At 35.2% G+C, this 25,473-nt stretch overlaps 1 protein-coding gene across 4 annotated transcripts in view; it reads left to right on the top strand.

Moving 5' to 3' along the window:
• Positions 1-25,473, top strand: part of ROCK1 (Rho associated coiled-coil containing protein kinase 1) — an 81,287-nt gene that overhangs the window by 45,051 nt on the left and 10,763 nt on the right. For all 4 annotated transcript variants that reach the window (XR_009726539.1, XM_061360456.1, XM_061360457.1 and 1 more), the window contains 17 exons: positions 1,012-1,078; positions 5,148-5,236; positions 6,798-6,846; positions 7,403-7,538; positions 7,911-8,002; positions 8,128-8,374; positions 10,148-10,254; positions 11,257-11,407; positions 12,288-12,448; positions 13,304-13,488; positions 14,161-14,230; positions 15,599-15,693; positions 17,465-17,630; positions 19,221-19,314; positions 19,700-19,788; positions 20,122-20,310; positions 20,881-21,046. Coding sequence is in view for 3 of the 4 variants with exons in the window: in XM_061360456.1 (XP_061216440.1) it covers positions 1,012-1,078; positions 5,148-5,236; positions 6,798-6,846; positions 7,403-7,538; positions 7,911-8,002; positions 8,128-8,374; positions 10,148-10,254; positions 11,257-11,407; positions 12,288-12,448; positions 13,304-13,488; positions 14,161-14,230; positions 15,599-15,693; positions 17,465-17,630; positions 19,221-19,314; positions 19,700-19,788; positions 20,122-20,310; positions 20,881-21,046 (2,153 nt within the window). In the remaining variant the exon portion in view is untranslated. The remainder of the gene's footprint in view (positions 1-1,011; positions 1,079-5,147; positions 5,237-6,797; positions 6,847-7,402; positions 7,539-7,910; positions 8,003-8,127; positions 8,375-10,147; positions 10,255-11,256; positions 11,408-12,287; positions 12,449-13,303; positions 13,489-14,160; positions 14,231-15,598; positions 15,694-17,464; positions 17,631-19,220; positions 19,315-19,699; positions 19,789-20,121; positions 20,311-20,880; positions 21,047-25,473) is intronic.

The following is a 25,473-nucleotide window of genomic DNA, read 5'->3' as shown; positions in this document are numbered from 1 at the left end:
TGCTATCTGAGAACAATTTGTAGTCCCCTCTGGCTTGTGTGTTCTCTTCTGGATTCTGATGGAGCTGGTACTGTGCCTGTTCAAGTATCACATTCTCACTACTCCACAGTCCTGGTGTGCAAGATACAGTGGCTTCTTGTACTCAAGACAGCAAGGCCTTTTCTGTTGCATTTCCTCTTTTTTGTTTGGTTGTCTGAAAAAGTCTTGATGTTTAGTTTGACCATGGTTTGGAGATGTCTTTGATTTTGCTCTCCTTGATCTTTTAGAGAGTTTTTTGTGCATGTGAAAATACACGTGAAACAAAAAGGATGATGTGTTCGTCTTCCTCAGTTCATATGTTGTAAAGTTTTTCCTCATGTAATCAATTGCAGTAAGAGACACTTTACATTTCTCTAGCTCAGTTATCATGCTGAGAATATGGCATCAAATACGAAAGGAAATTCGAGATAGTAATTTGTATTTATTTCTCTGACTTTTCAGAAGACAAACAGAATTTTGTGGTATTTTTAGTAAACACGTAAAATAAGAGCACTGGCTTCAGGACATACTTTTTGTGTGGGGAACTCTTAGTAACTTTGGAAGTTACACAATCTGCAGAGTTCTCTTCATTGCTGCTACTTGCTGCATAAATGCCTGAGTAAATATTTGTGGGATGGAAGCCAGTGAGAGTGTTGTAACCATGGAAAGCAAAGGTTTTTTTCAACGGTTATTAAAAAAAAATAAAAAGTGGTTGTATTAGTATTTGGCAGAAATCCTTTTTTATGGTGGTCTTCAAGCATAGCTGTATATTTTACAATAAATTATTTTACTTTTCCAATTAAATATGCTGAAATCTTAAATAATAGAACTCAAAAAGTCTGAATATGTTACTATTTGTTTATCCACATTTTGGGGCAAAAAAATCTGAGTGTTATGTTTTAGGATGATTGTATTGTGTTTGGACATGGTTTTCTTCCATAACCTTGCTTTTAAACAAGTCTTTAAAATAAAACTTCTTAAATTTTGCTACAGGTATTTAGCTGTCTCTGCAGAAAATTCCAATGACAACAGAACAGGCTCCAGTGTGGACAAAAGTGTGGTATGTCTCCCTGATTTTCAGCTTTGTTGGGTCCTAGTAAAGAATCTATTGCATATATGGGAATAAACTGTTTGAATTGCAAATGTGTTAAATAATTTTAGTGCTTGAATATGGTTAATCAATGTCATGTAACATTGGTTTTCCTAAACTGGGATAAAAAAGCTGAAACGGTGTACTCTTTTTGGGGAACTGGATTCCCATTTTTTATCTTCAGAATTATCAAAGTGTTTATGCAGTGTTTCTAGAGTACCTTATAGATCCCAGATGTATGCTGGCTTTGTGGCAACCATGAGTGTGGACATGTGGTGGGAAGCTTGAGCTTTCCCACAACCCCACCAGTTTAAACTCTGGAACTGGACTTCCTGTGAACTAACTGGGAGGTAGCAGATAATGTATGAAGCTTGGGTAAACTGCTCCATCCTAAGGGTGCCCCACAAGCTATTGGGAATTGGAGCACTGAGGGTCTGCATGTATCTAGCAAGAAATGTTCAGGGATTCTTTCAGTTACTGCTCTGCAAGCTTCTCCGCAATCCAGTTTCCAGGAGGGTATGCTGTGGTGAAAGGTGAAACAGGGCCTGCTTGGATTCTCTGCAAGTTCTGGTGAAATCAAGCTAGTCCCTTAAAATGATATATTTATATATATATTACAAATTACAGTATTTCCAGAAGAAAATATTGTCAAAAATTGGTAATTAAATCTTCTTGGCTTTGGCTATGATTTTGTTTTGTTCTGTTTTCCGTTTAGAGTAGAAGAGAAGCAGGTATCAATGTATATTCCCTTTTCTTTTAAACTTGCAATAAAAAGGTTTTAAGGATATGTGTTATTACCCAGAGAATAAAGGGCAGAGGTCCTGATTATGAGCTTTATTGTGCTAACTGATTTGATTAAGCGTTGAAGTGTGTTAATTTCTTCATATGTGCTGATCTGTTCCATAAATGTTGTTTTCCTCATAAACATTTGGCTGTTGATATGGTAAAATTTAAAACAGACCCACACTTTAAAGTACTTGCAGATACTTAAAGTTGTGTGCTGGCTTTTGGTTGACTTTGAAGAGAGTTACTAAATGGACTTGGCATAATGAGTGAGATACAGGCACCTGCATGTAGTTTAAGGACCCTCAAGAGTCCTGTCCGTATTGTCAAATGTATTTGAATGCCTTGTGATTTTAACAGTTTGGGGAGGTGAAGCTCTTAGAAGGATGTGATATAGAAGGGTTTAAGCAAATATTGAGTCCTTACTACAAGTTACTTTTACAGTCGTTTCTCAGCTGTTTTTCTTTCGTTACATGCTGCAATGAAAACGGTAATGTTGACACATGGTTAGCAAATTAATTAGTTCTGGAAATATAACACAAGATGTTACCTGGTGTCTCTGTATCTTGGCACAGTACTGGGCATCTTCTGGGAGGGACTGAGTGCCAGAAATTTCCAAGAAATTCATTGCATTTTGCAAGCATGCAAAACGTCCCAGAATTAGGCCATGAAGTTGGACAAAAAATGGAATTTGGTGTCCTTCAACTGAATTTCAAACCTCTGTGAAGATCTGATTATGATCTGATTATTTGGGTTTAATGCTACAATAACCATATGTAAACAGTTCAAATATTAACGAAAAGGAGAGTAACAGATTCTTTTGCACTGCATCTTTGGTTTTCTTAACTGTTCAGGGAGCAGAACCAGATGTGTTGTGTTGTGGAGATTAAAAAAACAACCAATTAATCCCTCCCAACTGCCACCCCCCCAAATGACAAAACAAACAGAAAGTATGGCAGTTCCATAGGCAGCTTCTCTGCTGTAGGCAAACTTTCCCATAGTAATTTCTTCCCCTTCCTCATACTCAAAAGGGAAACTTAACAAACTGAAACCTAAAAGAATGCTTTTTTATGCAGAGTTAATTCTAACTCAGGATTTTCTTAAGGTACTAATTTGTCTATCGAGATCAGATTGTGCAAAACTTCTCTGGAAGCTTGTTGTCTCATGCTAATATAATTAGGCTGTTCAGCAAGCTTAGAGAGGCTCCTTGGGGTACAGCACTATGAGAGAATCCAGAGACGGAAAGAAGCAAGAGGAGGCACTAGAGGTCCAAACTAGTAGGATTCAATAGAGAAATGCTTCAGTTGCCAGATGTCTCTTTGGACCCGTTCCTCATCTGTTTCATTTAGTTCCTCTATGCAGCCTGTCTGGAAGGGCTGTAAAATGAGTAACCAAGAAATGGAAGAGCAATTATGTTGAAACTTCTTTATCCTTTCTTTTTGTGCATTAGCTGTGTTCCCTTTTTACGAAAGTGAGAGATAGACTTTAAATAGTCTTGCTTCCTGCTTTATTTCTCAGTGGTTTATACCAAGGAGATCAATGTGTTGTGTATTGGTCCTCCTTCCTTTTTCCTCAGAGCTTAGATTTGGAGGCCATCTCTGTGGTTTTTGATTACAACCATTGTCTCATCCACATGGTGTTATGTTGTATGTCACACCAGTAATTGGTTTTACGGAGCTGTTCTGTAAGTGCTGAGAAGTCTATTTCTTCCAGTATTTCCTTGCTGTCAAGGCTTTTAATAAGTAGTGTTAAATATATAGAATAGTGGTGGATATATAAAATATGTAGTTTCTGGTTAGTCCCCAGTTGCCATTCTTCGTTATTGTTTTTTATCTGAAAGATTCAGAACAGCTTAAGGAGGTGGAAGAAAAAAAAAAGAGGTGATGAGAAAGGATCTTCAGTTCTTGAGAGTACCTGTGTGCTCCATACTTTTATTTCCTACTAAAATGGGGAGGAGAACAAATTGAAAGTAGCAAGTAAGAAAAACACCTGCCTGAAAATAGGCAAAAATAATCTCACCTATAACTTTCTTGTTTAATGCAGATAAAGCATGCTATAATATGTCTCCAAGCGTATAATTGCATCTTACTTCAGGACTGTATCAGAGGGCAGTCCCTGTTGAGGACACTTGTTGCTGCTATCAAGAAGAATGAAGACAAGCATAATTTGTCTCCTGTTCATGATCTTAGTGAGCAGTTTTAGTTTCTGTAAGCATATATTGTGGGAAAAGGAAAAAAAAGGAAGAGGCAGAGGTAGGAGGAAATGTTCTGCTGCTTTTTATTCTAGGATGAATGTGTGTAAGGAGTCAGGCAATTGTCTGAGTTTTTGAAGTTAAAACACTGAACAAGAAAGCAAAGGGTCAGAACCACTTGATTATGTTTCTTTGAAAAGAGTCTAAGTTCAGACTGTAGTTCTTCTCTGTGCAGTTCCAAGAGTGTTGAGGTAAGTGTGGGAAAGCTAAAATAAGGCTGAAATCCCGACAAGGTCAGACAAAAGGCTTGAAAGAGTGAATCAGCACAGGCTTGACTTAATGAGGTTCCTCAAAGCTGACACCATCTTGCTGTTAATTGAGGATTTTTCTGACGTTGGAGTGGGATTATTGTGCCTAGAAATCTAGTAGAAGGTAGAAATTTTGAGACTACATGAAAATAATGTATTTCTGAGCTTATCTTGCTGGTAAATAGTGCATTCTATACAGTAACGTTCTGCATTAACGTCTGAAGTTTGTTACAGTTTTCCTTAGTACAAAGCTAGCTGGAAAAATGACTAATTGTATGTCAAGACCATTTTCTCCCCATTCCTAATAACTCAGAGGCTTGGTTCTTCTTCCTGAACTTGAAAGCTTGAAGATGCATTGCAAAATACATCTGGTGGTTCATGCTGGAAAAAGAAATTTTGAGAATAATTAAAAGGCTTTCTTTTATCTTTGCTGTAATACCTTTAGTCTGATTCTGAAGGTACTTAAACCAAGAAAGATTTGATTTAGCTTGACTCTGTGAATCTTAACAGAACTATTCAGAACCCTAAAATTTTATGCGCATGCAGATGACAAAATTGTGTAATAGTAAGTGTATTTCTTGTAATTAACTTTTTTAGATACATTTTGGGGGGGGATCACATTTTAATAGGATAAAAAAAATTGCATAGATAGAAGTAAGTTGTGATACAATGTAAGCAGCACTGAATATTCTGAAATGTTTCTTTGAAGTTTTAAAATTTAATGCATGTTCTTTCACGTACAAATATATATTTAAAGCTGGAAAATATGCAGAAGATGATCTATGAGTTGGAAGAACAACTACATAATGAAATGCAGTTGAAAGATGAAATGGAGCAAAAATGCAGGTAAGACTTAGAACTTTCATTGTGTACATAATTTAGATACGTGTAACACTTCAGTTCTCTATTACTGCTTTAGGGATTACCAGAATAATACTAAAAATGGTACTGTAATTCTTCAAGGCAGTTCCAAACACAAGCTTAAGTCATTCCAAACCAATGTTTAAATAGTTTTCTTGAATATAGTATGAAGAAAATGTTTTGTTTTCATTGGCACCCATGTAACACATTTTCTTTCTGAACACTTGAATGTTTGCGTTTACCTGGTTATCTCTGATGTTTTATTGGACTGAGGTGCATAATGATCATGCTGATTTAAAAAATAATGTATATACACCATGTATTTGATTGTTAAAACTGTCTGGTTTCTAAATACATGGTACTTAGTGGAAAAACACATTCCTCTCTTTTTTTTTTCTGGTGACTGGTAGATAAGGGCAACCATTTGCTTTCTGAAATCTTGTTTCTGCCATGTTGAAGAAGTAACTAAGTGAGAATTTGCCCATTCCATAAGCTACATGAACAGTCAGTTGGGATTCTTCTTTTTTGATATTAAGAAATTTTTACTCTGATTCCACGCCAACTAAATTCACCTTCAGTTAGCTTCTCTTTTTGAAGTCTTTCTCGAAGGGCTGAATAAAGCCAGGAGGTAACACTAGGCATAAGATATAAGAAAAATTTAGCCTTGTGTGTTAGGACCATAGAGCATAGCTGTAGAGACTACTTATGCGTTAACTGGTAGCCAAAATGGTCCAGTGTGAATTTGAACTGTGTGACACTGACACTAGCTTCCTTAAACACAGCTTTGATGTTCACATGATGTGATTGCTTTCCACAAGCAAAACGTACATTGCTTGAAAGATACTTAGTAACTGTCTTCCTGCAGTACTACTCAAGTTGTCAGAGCACAACAGTGTGTCTTCTGGGATGTCATACTGTCTACTGCAGACTTGGTATAGGTTATATTGCTACTTATTATACCTGCCAGGGTCCTTTTTGGTAACTCTCTGAAGACGGATAGCTGGCTACAAAAATGCAATGGGTATGTCAGTTAACTGAAGTTTTACTATGCACCTGTCTCTATAGTACTATGTTCTAATATATTGCTTCAGCTGGGAAACTTTCAAATAATAATATTCAAGTATCTTTATCCACAATAGGGACCTGTTGAATTAATGAACCGTTTTAGCTATTTAAGAAGTTCACAACTAGGGAAAGTTCTAGCAGCTTCCTGGGGAATTATAATTTTATGGATAACCTGTTGTGTACATGAAACTGACTTTACATTTGGAAATTAAGGGAGAAAATACGGAACCTAAAGTTTTGCACCTGTAACCTGAAGCAAAGTTGATATATTTTATATAAAAAAATATAAATATATATATTAATATATTTTTTAAATTATTTCCAGTAATTGTTTTTTTGTTCTAATGCAGGTATTTATTACAAAATAGCAGTAGTCAAAATGTAAATGTTCACTTTAGTAATGGTCCCAAATTATTTGATTAGGAATTCATTATGTATAATGTATCCTTCTCAAATATGACATAAATGGTTTTATTTTTAGATCTTCAATCATAAAGCTAGACAAGATCATGAAAGAACTGGATGAAGAAGTAAGTTTTTTTTTTTTTTTTCTCAGTGAACCTTTCTTAGTTGGCTAAAGAAAGTGGATAATATTTTTATGACTTAAGATATTTCTTCTGTGATTAAAAAATGGTCCTGAGATTTAATTTGAGATGAAACCATCACATTTCAATAACGTAGCATTGGAAGTTACACTTGTGCAAATTTTCAAAACTGTTTTTGTTTCTGCACATCATGCTGAATTTTGCTTTCCCTGCTAAATGTTTTGCTTAGTCACAACTCATCACAACTTCTTTAGTTTACCAAACCAGTTACTCTAAAAGTTAATGTACAGATGTTTTTCTTCTGAGTCCTTATGTTGTCTCTGAATTTTAATAGCTACTTATAATCGCATTAATGATAACTTTTCTAGTAATTTCTTTAATTTGTCATGTAGAACTTAAAAAAAGCTATCTTTTCTGAAAACCTTTTAAAGGAAGCCATAAACTCACTTATTGGTTTCCTTGATTAATTAGTTGTAGAGATAATGGTCTGAGGATCATTCCTTAAAATGTAAATGGAAAATATGAATGCTTTTCATTTTAGGGAAATCAAAGAAAGAACTTGGAATCAACGGTGTCTCAGATTGAGAAGGAAAAGATGGTATTGCAACATAAGATAAATGACTATCAAAGAAAAATTGAACAAGAGAATGAAAAAAGACGAAACGTGGAAAATGAAGGTATGCTGTGTTGTCCAAACATTGACACTAATGAAGCATATGATGTGTTTTGGGGAATTAGTCACTTCCTTGATATCTTAAGGGCTATGCAACTTTAAATATTTTTAAATAATGGACATAAATTTTGAGTTTATTTTTATTTGAACACAATAGTTTTGTCTTTATTTCCAAATTCTGTACTCTACAGTATGTGGTGGTGTTCTGCAAACACAAAATATGAGCTAGAAATGTATGTAAGAAGCAAAAAGTCAACAAAAGACCTATTATATGCCAAGAATTTGAGTGTGTTTGTATAAAAACCCCAACAAACACAACAAAACAGGAAACCTAAGGATTTTTTTAAAGCTGATTAATTCTGTAATTTTTCTTTAGTGTCCACGCTAAAAGATCAGATGGAAGACTTGAAAAAAATCAACCAGCATTCACAAGTTTCAACTGAGAAGATAACACAGTTACAAAAACAAGTATGTCGCTTCTGTTCATTATCTTTATTTCTTTGGTTTGAGAAGCAGTATCGAGCATTCAGATACAACAGAACTGGTCCAGATAACTTTTATATTTGATAATCTTGTCTATTTTGTTTTAACAGCTAGAAGAAGCGAATGATTTGCTGAGGACAGAATCGGATACAGCAGCAAGACTGAGAAAGGGTAACACAGAAATGAGCAAGTCACTAAGTCAGGTAGAATCACTGAACAGAGAACTCCAGGAAAGGTGCAGAGTTCTAGAAAGCACAAAACTGCAGGTGGAGAAAGATTATTACCAACTTCAAGCAGCTTTGGAGTCGGAACGAAGAGACAGAAGTCATGGATCTGAAATGATTGGTGAACTACAGGGTAATTCTTCTGTGTTTATACTTTACCAAGAAAGTTACGGTGACCCAACTCTTTTAAATAAAGTACAGTTACATAAATGGAGGAAAGCCAACCTGCAAATCAAGTGTGACTTAAAAGAGCAGTTTCTGGAGATTGGGTCTGGCTTCTGGATCATGTCTGAGCAGCTCTTGGGAGGGAAAGTATCAAAATCAAAGAGTGGGAAACACCACTTACAAGTATATGGGGCTGTCCTGACTAAAAGTCTGAGTAGTACAAAAATATGAAAAGCTAATACAGTGCTAGAGAAGACAGAACACTGTTTTACTGCCTTGTTGCAGTAGCCAAGTTGCCATACTCTGCACTTTCATGTGTGGAGAAAGCTATTCTGTTGTTAAATTGCATTTGTTTTCTTTTATGATGCTTCTGCATTATTTTATAAACAAGACTAAGAGGAGGACGTACAAATGGCATGAGAAAACAATTCTGTGGACTTCAAAATGCATTTTTAACCACATCCAATTCAGCAGCCTGCAGGAAAAAGGATGTTTTTCTCAAGAGTGTAGAGTTAAGGTCCTCTTCTATTATTTACCAAATAGCTTTATGTAATTCAGTTATGCATATAGCTGTTTGTAAAAGCAAATTTAAAATGAATGAGAAAAACATAATATTTATGAAGGCTTCATCATGTTCCATCTCGTAATTTCTTATATATTGCCAGGTTGTCTCATTATATTTCAAAACCATGTGAAGCGGGCTATACTATAGTCAGATGTATTTGAACTCATAGGTATATTTTTGTATACTGTATTTAAGGTATTAAGCATAATATGGAGTAGTCCTAAATATTTTTTGTGCATTTATTTGAAAGGAGCTAATGCAAATTTTTCAGCATAGAAATATATACTACTGCTTCAGCTTATGTGCTGCTACTTTTGCATGTGCATGTACACACACACACTGCTTCTGCTGTTACTACTAAGGCTTTGGGGGAGACCTTATTGTGGTCTTCAATATTAAAAGGAGGCTAATAAGAAAGATACAGAGAGACTTTCTACCACATCCTGTAGTAACAGGACAAGGGGCAATGTTTTAAAAAGAGGAGACTCACATTAGGTATCAGGAAGACATTCCTTACTGTAGGGGTGGTGAGGCACTGGAACAGGTTGCCTGGAGAAGCTGTGGCTGCCTCGTTCCTGGCAGTGTTCAGGGCCAGGTTGGATGAGGCTTTGAGCAATCTGGTCTAATGGAAGGTGCCCCTAGATGGTCTTTAAGGTCCCTTCCAACTCAAACCATTCTGTGATTCTACTTAGTATTTAGTATAAGCTTCTGATACCAGACAGGGTCTTGTGCTAAATGCTGGGGGGATGGAGAGTAGTTCCTCTATCCATGGCAAAGCACTTGAGTCATAATTAGGTGAATACATATTACGTTAGTACCTGCATATTCATGTCAGAATGTGCCTTCTTTATATGTTAATGGAGTTCACACCAGGAAGGGTGCTTGTTACATAGCATAGCAGAACTTGGATTAATGGAAGAAATTGTGCATATTAGATATTGGAAGTGATGGAAGGTGGGTACAAGTTTTGCATGTGATTGTTTCTTGTGAATCATTACTAATTGCATGCATTAAAAGTGGCTAAAAAATCAGTTTCCATTACAATATACAGCTTTTTATGTCTGAAAAAACTGAAAATGTAAATAGTTTAGGGCCCCAGAAATCAATAAAGCTTAGAAGGCCTGTTGATCAAAGTCAAGTAACTAATATTCAGTGATATTTAATTTCTTACGGCAGTTCGGATTACAGCTTTACAAGAAGAAGTAAAAAACATTAAAAACAATCTTGAAAGAGTGGAAGCAGAAAGAAAGCAAGCACAGGATATGCTTAATCATTCAGAAAAGGTATGGCAAAATGATGTGGAGGCTGATGTTTGTTCTTTGTCCGCTTTCAACTATTTGCACGTAGTATTTTTTGATGTTGCTAAATCCTGTGTTCTTCCTCTAAATTAGTCTTGTGCTAAATTGATTAACTAAACAGTGCTAATTTACAGTCTCAGGATGCTAGGTCTCACAAGTCCTCAAGCAGTTCTTCTGGCTTTGGGCATAAAATTAGTGTTTGTCATTTACTGCCATTGATTTGAGGATCCTGCTAATAGCAAGTAATTTTTGTTCTGCCTGCCTACCTGTTGCTGCAGAGAGCTGAACTTGTTAAAACCATGAAATTTTAAGTATCTGCTTTTACTGGATTTTAATTTGGCTGGATAAGTGCCAGACTTTTTGATCAGTTTTGGAGCTGAACTGTTTCAATGGTAGCATGTTCCCCTAGTATCGCTGATCCTTGCCTCAACATGGAAGAACAAGTAAAAGGAAATCCTGCACCCTTTTTCCAGATAAGCTACATAGTTAGTTCTGTGCTTTGAGGTCAGGTAAAGACTTGCTGTACCCACGTAGTCTTATCCAAATAAACCAGAGAGATATGGCAAGGTGCAAGCAATTATTATTCTCACTTGGTATTATTTGAAGCAGCGGTCCAAAAGCAAGTCCCTGTCTCTCAAAGCTCAACTCTAGTGCTTGTTTCATGAGTTACTGTTAATGGCTGGCAGTCCCAATAGTGACACAAGAGTTGCATCCAGGTAACAGTAACTCAAATTCTTCCTCTGTGTTCTAGTGTTGTCAGTATATTACTTGTGTATTTCCATTCTCTTACAAATGTATACGTTACTGAAAAAAGGTAATAAGTTCTTTTCCAGAGCACTAAGTACAGTTTTTGTCTGCTACCATTCCTTATTAAGCATAGCAATGGATTTTTTCATAACATAAAGTTAAAACTGAAAAAGGGAAAAAAGGAAATGTGATTCCCTCAGATATTATGGAAATCTGGTAACTTTTTTTTCTTGTATTTAGGAAAAGAATAATTTAGAAATAGATTTGAACTACAAACTCAAATCATTACAAGACCGGTTAGAACAGGAAGTAAATGAACACAAAGTGACTAAAGCTCGGTTAACTGACAAACATCAGTCAATAGAGGAGGCAAGATCAGTTGCAATGTGTGGTAAGTGTTTCTTGTGGGTAAATACGTCATAAAAGTTATTTTGATTATATCTTAAAATGCATTGTCTTATAATGTAGTACTCTTATACAGGTGTTTAATCCGTTGTATAAAGAATGCATATAGAAATTGTAAACCAGAAAGCTACACAGTTTAAATTGTTTTGTCTAACCTGGTACTTGTACCATAAAAATTGCATTATTTCTTAATGTTTTGAATATCTTACTTGGTTTGCAATCAAAGCCTTCCTTGGCTTCTAAAAAGCTACTGGGTCTTGAAATCCTGGCATTTCTAAACAGCATTGAAAGAATGCATTATCAAGGAGCATTCACTCTTGTGTAACTGCATTAAAAATACTGGTGTTGTGTCAGGCTTGTCTGAAGTGGAGAAGTTTCTTTTATATATAAATATCCATGAGTCAAAGATGTGTCTTGACATCTTAATTGAATACATCAGGTTTTCCTTGTGAATGTCATCAGTACCTAGATGCGTAGTCTGTAACTTTTCAGAAAGCTAGCACAAATGGTAGTGTGCTCTTTCAGTCTACTATCCATGCCTGGAAATGAAACGTTGCCTTTATTTCACAATGATTACTTCAAGAATCTGCATTTTTTTTATTTCTTTTGCTATTTATCTTTCAGTTGTCAGGATTATATCCCAGTGCTTTGAATGCCAATTGGAATAATTTCTTTTTTCTTTTAGTGTTTCTTGCAATAATGCCAGGAAGTTTTTATTCAGCAATCAGTCCAAAAGCCAAAGAGTTTAAATAGCTGAACAAAAGCACCTGTAAATTATTAGAATATTTAAGACTGTGTTTACACAAGCACTCTTGCAGAAGCTACATACTCATCTTTGTTGTTTTTCTTTTCTTAATCTTGTTTAGAAATGGAAAAAAAAATAAAGGAAGAGAGGGCAGCAAGAGAAAAGGCAGAAAATCGAATAGTTCAAGCTGAAAAACAGTGTTCAATGCTGGACTTTGACCTGAAGCAATCACAGCACAAACTGGAACATCTTCTTGAACAAAAGGAAAGACTGGAAGATGAAGTAAGTAAAATGTTCATCACTAGCAATTTTCTATATAAATAAGAAATTATAGTTGCACTGGGAAATGGAAAATTTAATTTACTTACTTTGAACCGTGTAGTACACTTCTCAATAGTACTGAAGACAGTTGTTGGCCTAAATAGTGCTAGGTAGTTTCTGCTTGTTTCTTAGCTCTTGGATGCCTTACATATTTGAGCCATCAAGTTATTATAATGCTTTTTTTTTGTTTGTTCCCATTTCTTTTTTAAAAATAAAAACTTGTGAATTTGACTATGTAGTCTGATGGGTTTGGATGGTTTGCAGTTCTGAGTTTGCATTTTCCACAAGAACGTTTGTTCAAGGAAATGCAATTAGAATATTGAGTGTGAAAACTAGGTATTAGGAACAATAGTTTCATCCTTTTTCTTTACAGGACACTGGGAATGAAGGTTGCGACACCTGTTGTGTAAATTAGTTTTTATATAGCTGGTAGGCTGCGGTTCTTTCTAGGATGAGGAGTTTTAAGTATCTGAAATCCAGAGAGAGGTTTGCACGACCTTTCAGCACACAATTTGTGTTTCTTCCATTGTTACCTTTAAGATAAGATAAAACACATTTGGGACTTTAAAATAACCTAAGTATGGGGAAGCTTTATTACCATGCAGCGTCATATCAGTTCTTTCTGTAAAGGCAGCAGTTTTCCATAAGATTATTGCACTGAAGTGATTGGAGATTTAGGAATATTTTCACTACTGTGCAACATGTAGCATCTAGGCAATGGTATTTGAAATAAAATAATCCATATATGAAACACTTTCAACCACATGGAACTGGTTATTCAGCAAATGCTCCTAAATAGAACTGTTTCTCTTTTAGGTAAAGAATCTAACATTTCAGCTAGAACAAGAGACCAATAAGCGAATAATGGCACAGAATGAATTAAAGGCGCAAGCCTTTGAAGCAGATAACTTGAAGGGTTCCGAGAAGCAGCTGAAACAGGAAATCAATACGTTGTTGGAAGCAAAGAGATTACTGGAATTTGAGTTGGCTCAACTTGCTAAGTAAGTAAAAATCTGAAGTAAAATGGAAAAAATGGCTTAATTATACATGTACTGTTCTGCCTGTTCCTATTAGCAAATAAAGTTCTCTGGTGCATAGGCATTTTTTCCTAAACTAAAAGAGTATTTTTAGCTGCATGTTATGATTTCTCTATGTAGCCTTCAGTGTTAGAATATTTTTGTTATGAGCTATAATGCAGAAAAATTCTTGGCTCATCATGCTATGTCAAGGCATATATATGTATGTGCACCATTTTTATTTGACTGCCGTCTTTATGGTTGACTGTGATACTAACCAAATCATGTGGGACTTTTAGTTTTACTACAGGGGAGTCAATAGCTTTTTCCCCCTTTAACTACCTGATTATTTCTCTTAACATTTCTTAAGCTGACTGAAAACATTTTTCATTAATTAGGCTTCTGTAATATGGTCCTTCAGGTGACTTAAGAAGTACTCTCAATGGAGAAATGTTGACTTCTCAATTACATACTGAAATGATCATCAGGGTAGAATAAGGAATGTAATTAAATCAGAATTTTAGGATACATGGTTAGTCTTTGTAATAACATGTGCAAATGTAAGATCTTTGTAGGATGCTGTTCTGGTTAGAAATAATCTTTGTCATTTGTTAGTAGCTGACTTTTTACATGCTTTCCTTCTTTATTTCTTCAAAGACAGTACAGAGGAAATGAAGGTCAAATGCGTGAGCTTCAGGATCAGCTTGAAGCTGAGCAGTATTTTTCGGTAAGACTTGCAAAAAAAATTGAGTGCTACATTTTGACATGAAATCATTGAACAGTGAATAGTTTGACATTAACATTCTTTAAATGTAAGTAACTACCTGACATAAATCATCAATTTGCAAAATGCAAGCACGGCACAAAAAACGGAGAACATTAGACAGTGTATCTAGTCTGTAGCTTTGTAGTTGTTTGTCAGATCTTACGTATTGAGTCACTCTTATCTGAATTCATCAGAGTAGTTCCTATCTTGAGCTTGGAGAAGACATATTTTTCTGATACAATTGGAAACTTTTGTAGACAATTCAAAACCTCCATACTTAATGGAATATATTCCATGCTATTGATCTACCATAAGTGTATTTAAGTACCATAGATCAAGGAGCATTCTGCATGTATTCCTTATCCTTCTAAAAAGATACCTTCTCTGAGCTGAGTCCTTTGAGAGCCTTTTTTGGTACTTCAGGTAGCCAAGATGTGTATTTCATAGACTTAGTTTTATCTGTTTCATTTCTATGAAAAGAAGCAATGGTATGAGATGCTGTATAATGCCTGACCTTCAAATACTTTTGTAAATATGGACAGTCTCATTTCACTTTGGGAAGTACTTCTAAAATTTGGTTCTTCCTTGGAGGGGCAATAAAAATTACTAAACTGCACATGATTAATTTCATTATGTGTTACAGATTTTTTGTGCATTTCTCCATAATATACTGCTAATAAGGCCTTCATTCTCTGTTTTTCTCTTTTAGTTCCTTAGCATGTAGTTCAGATGAGACATTTCAGTCTGAATATTTAGCAAAAGTACTTTACTGTAGAAGGTAAAATTTGAACTTTCAGAATTACTGGTGGTAGTAATAACAATATAGTAATTGAGAATAGAAGTAATTCATGCAAGAAAGACAGACCTCTTGAGTGAATTATCTGGAAAAAGTCAGTTTGTACACGGCTTATGGTCTAAGATACATAGATACAAAGAGAGTACAACAGGTGGAAACACAGGACGACAGCATTAGCCTTGTTTGACTGACATTTTGAGACAATGATACAAGAGGATGCAGTTTTGTCCTATTGTCTCCAAGAGATGTGCTCAGCTGAGTCCTAGTGCATTGCTTCCCTTTTGTCATCTGGTTTTCTTGTACAACTATGTAGAAAACCAGACTAGAAAATTGAAAACTAACCTGGTCACCTCAGCACCCTGCACAAGGGGAACTGAAAAGGAGCATCTTGGACAGGCAGAAAGGACGAAATTTCACTGAAGACAGTACTGGCCTGTGTTGGGGTTTGGCAAATGCAAATGAATCCAGTACCAAAACAATGAAGAATGTAATATGCAGTTTGACTAATGATTCTTTATGCTTTTTTTTTTCAGACACTTTACAAAACTCAGGTTAAGGAACTGAAAGAGGAAATTGATGAAAAGAATAAAGAAACTCAAAGAAAAATGCAGGAATTGCAAAATGAAAAGTATGCCCATTGTGTTTCTCAAGTGCACATAAGTTTTTTCCTGTAGTGTGGTCTCACGAAGATTTTGAATCAGCTTTTAAGTTTCATTCCTTCAGAAAAAGTCAGGTCTTTAAAAGGGTTCCATAATACCTTGTAAAATGGCAAATACATTGAATTTTGTCTATGCTGACTTACAAAGCCAAATATGGTTAGTCATATTTGCTTTGGACTCCATATGTAATATCTGGAAAGGGAATGATGATGTCTGAGAATTTAGGAAGATGCAGAAATTTGAAAAAACATTTCAATTCATGTTAATCATCTTGCTTGTGTAACAACTTTTTTATTTGATTGTGTTATCTTAGTAATTACTATATTTCTATAGCAAATAATTTGAGGAAAAGGTAATGAAAGTACTTTGAATTCTAGGTTTAGTACACTTCCGATTACAACAAAAACAGTTAATCCAACAATGATTAATTCCGATGTACCATTTTCTAAGTCAGCAAATAATGCAAAAAATTTAAGCTTGGTTTTTCAATTTATTAATCTAATATATATTGATTCTGAAGGAGACTGTAGTCTTATGAATGAAATGAGTTTCTCTTCTGAAGTTTGTGTCAATTGTTCTACTTGAGCATCAGCAGGATGTTCTGTACAGTGTTTGTGATGCATTTCGATGCATAAAGGAAGGGAGAAAGAAATTATATAGGAGGAAAACACCTGTCTATGCAAAGTTGTTCCAGGAGTAGGATTCAACTTTAAAAGAAAAAAGGGCAGGAGGTGGGAGGGTGGTATGGTTTTGGGGTTTTTTTGGGGCCTTTGTTTGTTTGCTTTTGGGGGGGGTGGTGTTTCCCTTGGTTTTTTGGATTTTTTCTCTTTTTTTTCTTATTTTTATAGATTCCTTTTTTCCCCTGGGAATTGTGACAAAGGTATACTTGAGCAGTTACCTTTTTGTAGTAGAGGCCCATATCTGCTACAGGTGTATCAAATCAGTGGACTCCAATACGTATTTCACTGTAACTTTTTATTTTTCAGTGCAGGAAGGGCATCTGTCATGAGCCCCTAATGCAGTCATGGATTGCCACTTCTGTCTCTGCATGCTGTGGGCTGTGTCACCTGTTGTTGGGTGCATCTGACTCCTGTGTGCTAGTTTGGTCACTGCTTTGTCTGGGTTTCTTTGGAGACGCATATAAGGAGCTCTGCCTGTACTTGAAGCATGAGCAACAAAGTTCAGCTTGTATGCTGACCTGATCAGATGTGTATATATTGAAGAAATTCTGGACGTAAATTAATGCCCCTGCCTCTCAAGCTGTAGATGGAATTTGCAAGACTTTCTGCAAAAGGTTGCCTAGAGAACCACTGTATATTTTCAGAAACTGCAATTTTCATTATTGTTAAAATGGTGTGGAGCATACATCTTCATGAGCAGTAATCTTGTCTGAAGTAGCAGCTAATATTGATAGGTTTAAGTATCTTTTGATGGACCACATGTTACATGCAATTTAATTATTTTTATTCCTCAAAGGCAGGAGAATTTGTCGCTCCTGCTTTCCTAAGGGTTGGTGTTTCATGAAGGATTGGATTTTAATTGAATTACAGTAAGCTTGCTGCTGTAGCTTCTGTGGACCATCAAAAAATACAGGAGTAGAGAGTGTGTTTTTGCAAATCTTGTTTTTCTTAAGAAAGTAAGATAGTGACAGTTGGTGGAGTGCTATAATTTGGGTTTGTTAGTCTTCCTGAAAATATTGAATGTTCTGTGTAGAACAGAATGTTTGTGTTCTTTTTACAGAGAAACGCTCGCTACCCATTTGGATTTAGCTGAAACCAAAGCTGAGTCGGAACGATTAGCACGAGCACTTCTTGAAGAACAGTATTTTGAACTAAGTCAGGAAAGCAAAAAAGCAGCATCAAGACACAGGCAAGAAATGACTGACAAGGACAGCATCATCAGAAGGGTAAATTATTCCACTGTAATTAGTATCAATATATATCTTCCAGCTGAAAACAGAAAATCGCTTCTATTTTAATTTATGAAGTCCTGTCATCATAAGTGATAAGGACCACAGTTTTGGACTCGTTTGGAACCTTCAACGTATCAATCCCATCATCTGAACTCCCAAAGAAATGTAGACTTGATGACATCTGAGGTGAAGCCAGAATGAAAATCAACTGAATGTCTTTGTTTCAGTTATTAAGCCTTTTGTGGTTACTTCTTGTCATTGCCCAATGTATTATTTCAATCTTGTAAATTTGTGGAGCTGTAGAGACTCTTACTGTAAAATAACTTAAGTCTTGAGTTTCTTACTTGTAATCTATTTAAAAAAAAGGGGGGAGCAAAGAAAAACAACCCAACACCCCCCCCCCAAAAAAAAACAAAACAAAACTCTAAATCCCACCAAGCCCCAAGCTCTGTTTAATGAAGATACTTCATAGTGTAGCTCTTGTGTATTAGTACAAGACTGATGAAACTCTTTAGTTAAAGACATTTAAATAACATAGTTATGTTATTTTTACTGTTTTTTCCCATTTAGCATCAGCTGTGGAGATTTTTTACACACCTGTGATTCTTTAAAAAACTTCAGTAAACTCTAGATGTAACTGATCTTGCATCAGTTGGTTTAAGTTTTCTATTAGCACTACTATAGATATTATCTCTGTGTGCAGATAGTAGAAGTTGTGTTTGTTACACATTTCTTTGATAAGCTTGAAATCTCTGGATTGCCACCATTCCTTAAGAATCATTTAGAAGACTGGAATACCTTCTTGGCAATATGATTTTTGGTTTCAGATATTGTAATAATTTTGTCAGACACAATTTTTATAGGCTTCAAGCAAAACCTTTTTTTTGGGAATGCAGTTATGTCTGGTTTTTAATATGTATTTAAGTGGCTGACAGGGTGATTCTGGCTGTAGCAGCTAACATACTGAGTGTAATGGTTTTCCTTTCTGGTCTTTATTTTGTAAACCTGTGTACATATTTGCCTGTGTATGCTCTGACGTCCTCCAAATTTAGTTCTTTTACTATGCTAATTTATACCTATTTTTCATGATACATGGCAATTATTTAGCAACAGATGCCATATATCTACTTTAGCCTTGAATGCTAGAGTTGTATCATCTGTCAGTTGCTTTTCTGTCTGTATTCAGGGGATCAGGCTTCTAGGTACTACTTCTTCCAAAGTACCAGAAATTCATGGGAAATTTCCACATTCAGTAACAAACAATCTAATTTTATCACAGTTGGGTTTTCAGTTCCGTAGTGCACTGTTGTCAGCTCTGCAAAGGTAATCAAAAAGAAAAAGAATTCTTTCTGGGACAGGTGTATTTTGAGCCTTCTGGTAAATAAAGACAGCTTAGAACTACCTTTTTTTTTTTTTTTTAATTCAAGTTTGAAAGGTAAGCAGATTTTTTTTATATATATGATCTGAGGAAGGTGTTCCAAGCAAATGGCTGTCAGAGTTTTAAAGGTATTTAATAGTATTATAAATATTTTTAGAATTGATGGCAAGAATTCTGTATTTTAAAATGTGTCTGTTTTCATTTAGCTGGAAGAAACTAATAACACATTAACCAAAGATGTTGATTTAATAACAAAGGAAAATTCAGAGATCAGTGAAAAAATTAAGAAACAGGAAGAAGGTAGGTCATATTTGAAGTTTGAATTCATCTGTTATGAAGCATATGTGGCAAAATGGGAAATGGGAGAAGACATTGCTGCTTATCTTCCCTATTATTTGGGGCTTGATAAAATCATAGTCATTGTTTTAATCTTGAAAAATATGTATGTTGTCTTTAGCATTTCATCTTGTTGCCTTCCTGATATATATATCCCTCTGGTCATTTTCCATCATTATAGTAGCATTAAACTGGTAACCTTTATTGCTATTTTATTTGTATTTTACACATGAAGTGATAAAACAGGAAAATGGCGGAGGAAAAAAATAGATGAAATTGTAGAAATTATTAAGCTTAGAAATACATACTTTGGTCTAAAATACCTCAAAGTTGAATATTATTTTAACAGAATACAAAATAAAAAAAGAAGAGGAAATCAATAACATTAGAATGCATTATGAGAAGAGCATTAACACTGAAAGAACTCTGAAGACACAGGTATAACTTTTAATGCAATTTAATAACAATTATTTTGCAGATCAGATTTTCAATGTATTGGGGTTTTTTTTGTATAATTAACCCTTAGTTCCTTTGAGATTAAGTGTATATTAACCATGGTGTACTATATACATTCTTGATCGATACAGTTGAAAGAATAATTTGATGTTGTGTACTTTTCATTTTTATGACTTACTATCATAAGTAAGGGTCGTTTATGTTGGTGAAGATTTGTTTTTTGATTGAATTCTATAACTAGAAGAACTTAGAAGCTCTGTATGAAACATGCTTGCATCTAGCATTTTTCTTACTGGTTTTCCTGTTTCTTAACAGGCTGTCAACAAACTGGCTGAGATAATGAACCGGAAAGATTTTAAAATAGACAGAAAGAAAGCGAACATGCAAGATTTGAGGAAGAAAGAGAAGGAAAACCGAAAGCTTCAGTTAGAACTTAATCAAGAAAAAGAGAAATTCAATCAGATGGTAGTGAAATACCAAAAGGAAGTCAATGAAATGCAAGCGGTAAGATCATCTTAATATTTTTGTCACGTTGTGGAATTCTCTCCACAGGAAAAATGTACAGCTCCTAGTCTGCTTAAAAAAAAATAGCAACTTCTGTTCCAGGTGTTCTAGGCTGCAGAATTCTAGTGAGGCAGAGACCTTAACAAATGTGCAGCTGTGCTTGTTCTCATTCATTTCCTCTTCCTAAATTCTTAACTGTAGGAGTTATAAAAAGTTACACATTATGAAAAAGTTATACATTATGAAAACTAAAAAAAAAAAATAAAATATATATATATATAGTTTTTGATACTACTCTTGCAGTTTATGTCATTGCAGGTTGATCTCTTTTGCAAAACAAATGGTAATTTAAGAGTTAATCAGACTGTGTGTTACTTGAATGTGTTGCTGGATCTTTGATATTTAACCTTTTTCCAAGGCTGAACAAAAAATTATACTATAATAATTTATGTTAATGCTATCAAAAGTATCTAGAGATATTAAAAAAAAAGGTAGTAAGTTTTGTTTTCAGAATACTTTGCTGTTATATTTTTGAAATCACAGTAACTATGCATATGTGTATACATACAGCAACTAGCAGAAGAATCTACATACAGGAATGAGCTCCAGATGCAGCTAGATAGTAAAGAGAGTGACATAGAACAACTACGAAGGAAAATCTTGGACCTCCAGCAAGGAATGGATTCTACCAGTGTTGCTAGTCTCCAGCCAGATGAAACAGATGGAAATCTTTCAGGTAAGAGAAAAGCATATTTGAACTACTTGATTTTGTGCAAACACATAGTTTCAGAAGGTACCGTTTCCAACAAGTTGCTGCCTTTTAAAATCTTTTGTCATTCTTTTCCAGTATCACCTATCCACTTCCTTATTTTTTATATTTCGCAGCTTAGCTGCTTATATTTAAGTCTGAATTTCTTTCCACATTACACTTCCCACGGTATAGCTTGACATTACCATAATTCTTATCCACTTTCATGGAAGGAATATCTTTACATCTGTTGCTGTATGCATGTAGTGAATACAGTGTGCAGTGTCCAGTGAGCAGAATGCAGGGCCAGCACTTCCACAACATTGACTATATTTTGTATTTTGAATGCAAAATTGCCTTGATCTTGTCTGTTCTTACAGTCATGTAGCACCATTGTGACAAGTGGCAATAATCTCCAATGTGAAAAATAATCAAGGAATTTTCATAATGCTGTTATGATTGTATGGAGTTCTGATTTAGGAAATTAAAGCAAGAACAAATAATAATGTAGTTTGCCATTTCCATGTTGTGTCAGTTCCAGGCATTACATTTTGAGACCCACTGTTACGCTAATCAGTGATCTCTTCCTCCCCAGTGTTCGAAAAGTGCTATCAGTTAGTACTTTCACATGATCCACTTCTGTATCTCCTAGATACAGAAAAAAATGTTCAGTGGTAATAAGCTGTGCTTAACAATTTCCAGATGTTGGAGCTAGGTTTATATTTTTGCAAAGTCAAGTAATTTTATAATTCAGCATACAAAAATAGAATACTATTTTGGGTATTTTAAGACTTCAGTGGACAAGTAATCAGATAAAAGTAAATAGGATCGTTTTAGTTGTCTGTTTTCCTGTTAATGCACTTCATGCTGCTCAGATTGCCCCATTCTAGAGTTTTTCCAGGGGTCTTAGAGTGATTGAAATTTCAGGTAGGTTAGCAGACTTAGTGTATGTTTTTATGTAGTTATTCCTTTCTGTATCTATTTTCATGTCTTGTCTTCCCCTTAGTATCATTTTAGATTTTTAGTTCATAATTGAGTGAAATCTATTCTAGAATAGATTTTCATTTGGGTGGTGATACAGTCTTTTCACAGCTTCCATTCTGTCCAAGAAGTGTTTTGCTCTCTGAATTTTGATCTGTAAAACACTCAGGCAGTTGCCATCTTGTAAAGTAAATGTCTGTTTTACTTCTTTTGAAAATGTCTTCTGGACCAGACTTCCATCAAAACTCAGTATTGGGAACTCTTGGAATTGCTAAATTGGTGAAGGAACATTTTTATTCTTAGCTGTCACCTGCTAGGAAACTCCCTCTGATATTTCTGAACTGTCAGTATTTCTCAGGAGTTTCTCGTAGATGCTAATTAGCAGTGCATTCCGTTTATCTGGAGTAAAAAAAGAAATCAGAGGGGTTTTACTTAGTGTTTTTTCTGTGCTCAAATTAGTTTTGGGAATCAAGCGTAATGATTTGATAGTGTCTCTAAATGAGGAACGCTGTAATTCATGTTTTTTTATTGAAAATTTCAGACCTGTAAATTGAAAGCTCAGTTTTTTTCTACAAGAAAACAGACTAGATTTGTTCTACATAAGAGGATAGTTTTGAACTTTGCTTATCAGCCATTTTCAGCTTGATGGCTGTTGTATATTACACTGAAAACACACAATGCCTCCACAGGCAAGATTTGAGGAAGACAGAGAAGGAAAACTGAAAGCTCCAGTCAGAATTTCATCAAGAAAAACAGGAATTCAGTCAGATTCTCCATTTTCTTCTTAGGGGCATTAGTATGTCAGTGTGATCTTGTTGTTTCCCAAGATCTTAGGAGGGCTGTAGGAACAAGCTTTTTGTCTGCCTCATTACAGTCCATTAGTTTCACCTTTTGGAGATGTGTATGGCTTCTGACTATGACTACTACTTGCCACTTCAATTTTGGGGGCAGAAGTTTTGGTATGTGCAGTATCTTCTCCATTGTTAATTAGAACATCACAGTTACTGGAAGTTCTTGTGGTCTTCATCTTCTATACTCGTGACCTCTCTATTTCTTTTTTAATAGGCTTTCATTTCCCTGGTCTTCTTTCTTGCTCTTTTGTCCACACATGCCTCAGCTTTTTACTGCAGTTGTGCTGATGGTGGTACTGTGTCATATAGTTAGGACCTCTAATACGTGTTATTAAGACTTGTCTAGATTTAGGTCATGTCCTTACATGATGCTGGTTTTTAAATTAAAAGAGATTAAGTGACATTGGTGCATATATAGTCAGTTTTCACATATTTGCTAAAGAGCCAAGTAGAGGGTAGAGAAGGATTGCACTAGTATTGTGAGGACAAAAAAAAAAAGCGAATCTTCAAAGTAGAAGTATCCCATGAAAGAGAAGATTATCCAGCACATAGTTATTTTTCTGCAAACCAAGTAATTAGTCTTCAAAAAGAAAGGTGGTATGCCACAGCAGTTCATTTGCTGCAGTTCAGTTCTATGAAGTTGTTTGTCTTCAGCTGTGTGCTAAGTTCCCATCAGTTTTGTGGTCTGAGCATAGACATTCTTTCAGAGCACTTTGGAAAGCATCTTGTTTAAGAGGTAATTTTTTTCTGTGGTAGGTATTTGGTGGTAGATACAGAGAAATCACACAGTAACACACCTTACAGCTGCATCTCACTTGGGGGTGGTTTCTGCCTGGAACTGAACTACATAAATACCCTCTCAAGTTCTGGTGGCTCCCAGGGCCACTTAGGTACTCACAAGGTACTGACTGGCTCATTTAGACAATACAGACTATTCTCAGGCATTTGCTTCTCCAGATGGGAAGGATTGTGACGTGGACAAAGGTTTTCCTTGTATTCAGTTCCAGGCATTTTTTTGTAACTCACACTCCTGATAATCGATTCAGATAGCAGCTCATGTCTCAGTTAATGTCTCCAATGTTAATAGAGTCCTTGCTGAAACAGCTGAAATACTTGCTTTTTATTGATGCCTTTGAAATGCATCTTCCTCCTGGCTGGACTTAGGAAATCTGAATGCTTACATGATTGTAAACAGAATTCTTCTCTGTCAAGACAAACCCTAATCAGGAACTTAAAGGATTTTGTCCTAGTTGTTATGAGGCACTTGTAAATTAATTCTTTTCATCGGACTGGCAAGATAATTTAAGCAGTTGAGCTGTTTTGCAGGTTTAACTGCAGTGCATAATATTTTACAGCATAGGTTATAAATCATATTTTACACAAAAATAGGATTGAATAATAAATATGGACCATTTATGCCCATAGTTGGTTTGTTCGGTTTTTTTGGAATATGAAACATAGGACTTTCTGAAACACCTGCAAGTAGCTATCACCTGAATAAACTTCAAAGCAAGATCCAGCCAGCAGTCCTTGGTGAGATCCACATGAAATTATAGTATGACAGCCTGAGGAAGGAAAGAATCCAATTCGAAAGGGTAAACTGGAAAGAATTAGCAAGGTAGTATCTCTAGTTATGTGGTTACCATGGAAGAATCTGAGGCATAGGAATTCTTGAACACTGGAAAAAGGTACTTTACTGCTCATGAAAGCGCTTGTGTTACTTAACTCCAAAACAATGAAAAATCTCATAAATCATTATAGTCATGGTTGTCTCTTGTGATTCTCTTGTGATTCTATTGAAGACTTAGACTGTTCTATTGAAGACTTAGACTGTTAGAAGTCAAATTTATCATACTGAATCACAGTGAATTCTGGCAATACGAATACTAGCCATGAAGATATTTAGAATGCAAATCCACATTTTTATATATATTTATAGATAATTCTAAGATCTGTAGCCTTTACGGAATCCTTTCTTCATATTCTTTTCAGGTCCAGCTAGCTATCAGATATTTTTGAGGCCTATCTTGGATTTGCTGGATTGGGAAAATATGAACTATCTATTCTGGGATTCTTTCCAAAATACAGGGATGTTGTCAGGCAATAGTTTTGAGCCTACTTTTAAAGACAAGAATAGAAGAATATTTTTAATAGTCTAGATAGCCCATATTTTCTTAATTACTTAATCAGAACTCTCATAAATATTATTCTTCTGGTTCAAATATTTGTGAAATGGCCAGATGAGCATTTGTAGTTTTGCTAGCTAACTCTTGTCAAGGGAAATTAAAATGCAGTATAAATATTACTTGAGACAAACCTTTGTGATGAGGCTGGAAGGGAAGGACTTATCTACCCTTTCAAAAGTACATTCGGTTCCAGACGGATGTTAGCTTTGATACATTCATAAATTGTTATTTTCAACTGCAGAATGTTATTCACAGCTAAGAAATCATCTGTCATGCAAATAAAATTTGCTTACAAAAATAGATTTGTAGTAGGCAGAAAAGAATGTCAACCAATTCATGTGTAATGGCTCACCAACTTTCTACTTCCTTTGAAATTTCTATCAGAATGTGATGAAAT

The sequence above is a fragment of the Neopsephotus bourkii genome, unplaced genomic scaffold (genome assembly GCF_033783945.1).
Source record: "Neopsephotus bourkii isolate Nb327-2 ecotype Australia unplaced genomic scaffold, CSIRO-AGI_Nbou_v1 NB_1027, whole genome shotgun sequence".
Lineage (NCBI taxonomy): Eukaryota > Metazoa > Chordata > Aves > Psittaciformes > Psittacidae > Neopsephotus > Neopsephotus bourkii.
This window is presented reverse-complemented; position numbering and strand designations above follow the sequence as displayed.